At 42.1% G+C, this 5206-nt stretch overlaps 1 protein-coding gene across 1 annotated transcript; it reads right to left on the reverse strand.

The window, feature by feature from the left end:
• Nucleotides 1-1177: 1177 nt before the first annotated feature.
• Nucleotides 1178-3773, reverse strand: LOC128738470 (putative polypeptide N-acetylgalactosaminyltransferase 9). Its single transcript, XM_053833646.1, has 4 exons — nt 3278-3773; nt 2496-3216; nt 2022-2431; nt 1178-1964 (listed from the first exon to the last, which is right to left on the reverse strand). The coding sequence occupies exons 1-4, from the start codon at nt 3281-3283 to the stop codon at nt 1344-1346; spliced, it is 1758 nt and encodes a 585-aa protein (XP_053689621.1). The 5' UTR covers nt 3284-3773; the 3' UTR covers nt 1178-1343.
• Between the last annotated feature and the right edge of the window lie 1433 nt (nt 3774-5206).

Genomic DNA, 5206 nt, shown 5'->3' on the forward strand with positions numbered 1-5206 from the left:
TCACCGTATTTTGCCGTTCGCCAAGATTTGGAGCCTTTTACGCTTTGTACGTATGCAGTCCCTCCCGGTTCTTCGCTCTATGAACGAAAGACTTGGACAGATTCATCTTTTTGGCCGCATCCCTGACCGAAGCATTGGGATTCCGCCTAAGCACTTCCACGACACGCTTGTGATCCTGACCTGATCATCAATAGAACATCCATTCTGACCGGATTTCTCCTCCCGTTTGATGCTCAGAGTTTCGTAGTAACGTTTAATCACACGACTCACCGTTGACTGCACGATGAGGGGGTTGAGGATTTTCCAGGTGTTTCCGCAAAATCAATTCGCGACGTTGCTTTTCGGGTGACGCCATTTTTTTCTCTTTTCGAAAAACTGACCGCGATCAAAATACAGTGTAAACAATACACTCCAAACTACGTCTAACCAAATTTTCAAGAGAAAATATCCAATGGGTAATTTTCTACAGCGTTGCTTTCGTGGTGCAATTTGATGTGGGATACCCTTTACCTTTTAGATCGAATGCATTTTGAATGTCTCCCAGTTGCCTTACAGATCAGTCGTCGTATTTTAGAATCTGGACTGGTAGAGGCTTTATGAGACAATCAGATCGTAGTATTAGCTTCTGTCCTATACTCTTAGTAGTTTAGTCCCTAGTTTAGTTGCGAAATCTTTATTAACGTTTATCGAAAAAAAATTCAAGCACATTTACGCCGAGCAAGAGATGCTAACACAAACATTTCTGGAATGCATTAAAGTCTACCAAGATTTGATTTAATACTCAACATTTAAAAACCGCAATCCACTGTCTTGTGTATTATTTTTTGATCGAAAATTATGCCATTTACCATAAGACCTTGGGTACGTCAGTGATAAGTACCGGCTTTATCAGTGCCTACTAAGAATTAATGGAACCGAACCGGCGTTATCGGTTTGCTTACGTGTGATAGGTATTAGTTAAAGCGGAAATTGCCCAGAATGATTAGTTAGTTTTGATAGTTTTAAGCCCTTATAAACGCATTCAAGGAATTAAAAAGTTAACACTGATATCGAAAAGGTGGTTGCGGAGTGTGAACAAAGGAAAAATACCCAAAGCGATGATTTTCAGAGTTCGAATTCAATAATTGAAACATAATTTTAAAAGATATTTTTTTATTATTTATGTATTATTCATTTGTGAAAATATACTAAAAGCTAATGAAATATATAAATTACGTATTTACAACACAAAAATGTAGGTAAAGTTAACAAACCTGTTTTCATGGCAGTAGCAGTACTATCGTTGGGGAATTTAGATCCTGTCAATTGCTTATTGGTTAATCAATCACAGATCAGACCACAAGCTAGCGGCTCTGCGCCGGTTTTAAATTACTAGCATTGTAATGTTGTATCAACCATCGCTGTTTGGGGTTCTCCTCCGTACATTTACTCATCCTAAGTTTATTGTCCCACTCTAAGCAGCGATCCAGGTAAACGTGTCGAAAGTGTTTACTCTTCTCAGCGTAAACCCAAAGCTGGTTTCCCCTCTGACGATGACATCGGATCATTTCCAACTTTTTACCATCGTAATCCATGCAGTGGTCCTCCCGGGTGATTTCCCCATCCGAGGTGAAAAACCACAACTGATGGCCACCCTGGCCGTGGCATCTAGCCACACCGTGTGCATCCAGAGGGGGTGGCCAATCTAGGCAGGTATCTCCCCTCCCGACGGCACTGCGAAATTCACCCCGGCCTACGGCCTTCGACGGATCGAATTGCTCCGGAAATATCTGCTCCATATACCAGCGGTAGGATTTGCAGTTTAACCTTGCCCGTAGGGCCTTCCGTTCGGAAACGTCACCGAAATTTCCTCGATGGTTAGGCCCACCAAACGATTCGTAGTAATACTGGGCATACTCGTCCAACCATACTTCGGCTAGTCGGATCGTGTTTCGTTTGACGGCGGTGTAACCTCCCGGAGAGCTCTGCCAGAAATTAAAACCTCACTAAGTTATGATTGAACTAATTGAATAGCAACTCACCGCCAGATAGGGATGACCTCTCTTCTGTATGTGTGCCACCCTCGAACAGGGTACGATCTGCATCGATCCACCGCACATCCAGGTTTTAAAGGAAAGTTCCAAATTTTCCGCCCCATACGTTTCGAAGCCCTCGTCGTACCAACCGAGATGTCCGAAGAAGGTTTTATTGATCGTAAATAAACCACCGGCCATCACTGGAGTATCGAACGGTGCCACCGGATTTTCGGCTTGTTTTTTCTTCTCACTGCGAGACTTCCACTGGAAGTTGAGCGTCCAATCGAAGGAACCAAAATAGAGCTGAGAACTTTGCGCGTTCAACGCCATCGTATCTTCGTGAATCCAATCGATCGATGGAATCGCAACGGTGGTGGGATCGCGAGCAACCCGATCCAGCTGAGCCTCAAGCCATCCTTAAAAAGCAGTTGAACATTGTTAGAGTGACCAACCAAATCAAATAGGTGTAAAAGAACTAACCTACAATAACCTCACAGTGAGCATCAAGAAACGTTACAATATCCGACCGCGCACTTTTGGCACCGAGAATTCTCGCCCGAATTAGGCCTTCCCGCTGTGCGGCACGAATGATCCGGACCTTACTGTAGGGACGAAAATAATCGTCCAGCTGAGTTTTCAGGTGGGCCAGCGTGGAAAAATCATCCACCAGGATGATTTCTTCGATCAGCTCCGGCGGGGTGCGGTTAAGCACCGAATGAACCGTTCTCACTAGCACGGACCACGCCTCGTTGAAGAACACAATCACTATCGATGCCGGCGGAAGCTGTGGTAAGAACCTACCAGGTTCCTTACACCAATCGTCCCGGATGTCGGGCAACCGACGAAACACCGACACGATGTCGGCAGCATACTGATTCAGCCCTTGGGTGGCCCAACCGGCTTCGATCTGCTTACGGATGTCGGCGTTGATGTTTCCGCTCAACTCCACCGGACTTCCCATGTCACCCGGTGGAATGGTTCCATTAGTATCCAGTTGGTCTTGAATGTTGCCAGGCTGGAAGTATGTGACCAACTTTCGACGTGCTGTTTCCAGCATGCCACCTCGCCACTCTTCATTGCCATGGGTGACGTTATTAACACTATCATACAAACTGTAGTAGTAGCCTACTAGGATGGTAACTCCGAGCAGGGCCAGCAGCGTGAAAAAGAATACCTTGGCCGATGGAATCGATCGTGATGCCTGCGAAAATACGGAAATGTCTTGTGACAGAGAATTTTTCCAACTGAAGCTGGTTACTCACTCGCATTGTGCCCACGTAGGTAGTGTTATCCAAGTGTACCTGTACCGATTAATGTGAACAGTTGCGGCATTGTTGGTAAACTGATAAGCGTGTGCTCCGATAAAAATGTGCTCCGGATTGCTTGGCCAGCTGCAAACAGTGTGCGTCGTTTTTTTTTCGCTAGCTTTTTTCTTCTAACAGAATGGCAATAATTTTTTCACGTAATTATTCCCATTTAGTTTTTTTTAGAATCACTACAATGGTCATTCATAAATTTCCGCTTATTGAATTTATTAAGCTGAAAGCGTCCACTATGCGCCCCCCCTCAATGGCAAATTATTGCGCCAACTTAACTTAAGCAGAGTTCTGGTTCCACTTCCAATCCATCACGTTTCGTTGTCCGGCGCGCGGTGTCAGCCGGTTCTGACTGACAAAGTCGGTACGCCATTGTCAACCGAATAAAGACTGCTAAAATTCCGTCGACAACTAGCTGTCTAGCACATTGACAGTGATCAATGGGCGACGAAGATGCATGAAGTCATCACATTCGCACTTCGCAGACCTTATCGGATGTTTACACCAAGAGGCTGATAACGCAACTGTGATACAGTAAAATGTGGCAAAATATACTCTTTGTTATGTTTTATCAATGGGTTTCTTATAACTTCATAGATTACTTGAGTTATATTTTTAAAACGTGATGCAATTTGGAAATGCACATTTTTGAAGCAACTACTTATTGTGAATTTTCCGTATATAATTCTATCTCAATTCAAAATACGCGCATGTCTTTACATATTTGCGTCTAAAGGGGTAATGCCTTCCAGATTAGGGATTATATCATGTATTACACTGGATTTACAATCGTTTATTAAAGGGTGATACGTTTTATCGTCTTGTTGTATTTTGCGTACCTTATGACAATTTTGATATACAGGGATGCCTCGTTATAAGACAATTTATAATTTCAAAACGTTGTCTTATAACGCAATTGTCTTATATCCAAATATGATTTTTTCAAAAAAAATTGCATTTGCATTTGCATTAATCGAGGTATCCCTGTATCGATTTTTTAATATTTTTGGCATTTTTGATATTTTTGACTTTTTTGGCATTTTTGACATTTTTGACATTTTTGACATTTTTGACATTTTTGACATTTTTGACATTTTTGACATTTTTGACATTTTTGACATTTTTGACATTTTTGACATTTTTGACATTTTTGACATTTTTGACATTTTTGACATTTTTGACATTTTTGACATTTTTGACATTTTTGACATTATTGACATTATTGACATTATTGACATTTTTGATATTTTTGACACTTTAGACATTCTAGACATTTCTGATATTTTTTGGTATATGTATTTGACATTTTTAACTTCGCTCTCCGGTTTCCGTTTGTACTCAACCAAAAATAGTCACATTTTTAAAAATATTTTCAAAGCAGAATAACAATACATTAAGCTAAAACTGTAGCACAAATATATTTTTGATGAGTGCGCCTTTGAATAACAATATAACCAACGTCGTTTTGTATCTCTCACAGTCCGAGAAAGTTCTCAACTATGTAGCCCTCCGTTACTCGGAACATTCGGCATGAACAAAGGTGACGAAATAAGGACATGGAATGGAGACTTGGTACCTGGATCTGCTGATCACTAAATTTCGTTGGTGGCGACAGGGTGCTGCTCGATCAGTTAGAACCCCTAAAGTTTGGCATCGTGGCACTGCAAGAGATCTGTCGCAAAGGCGAGAAAGTGTGAAGGATCCGTGGCGGTAAAGCCAAATTTTTCCAGAGCGGTGGTTGAGAAAAATGCAGGATCACGTAATGGACTGGAAAGCGATAAACGAGAGCATGTGCGTGTTGAGGATAAAAGGTCGTTTCTTCAACTACACCATCATAACCGTGCATTGCCCACACGAAGGTAGACCCGACGACGA

The sequence above is a fragment of the Sabethes cyaneus genome, chromosome 2 (assembly GCF_943734655.1).
Source record: "Sabethes cyaneus chromosome 2, idSabCyanKW18_F2, whole genome shotgun sequence".
NCBI lineage: Eukaryota > Metazoa > Arthropoda > Insecta > Diptera > Culicidae > Sabethes > Sabethes cyaneus.

Coding starts and splice junctions, on each gene's coding strand:
- LOC128738470 (XM_053833646.1), bottom strand. Junction 2,432..2,495: donor TCACTGTGAGGTTATTGTAG/GTTAGTTCTTTT, acceptor CTGCTTTTTAAG/GATGGCTTGAGGCTCAGCTG. Junction 1,965..2,021: donor GAGGTCATCCCTATCTGGCG/GTGAGTTGCTAT, acceptor AATTTCTGGCAG/AGCTCTCCGGGAGGTTACAC.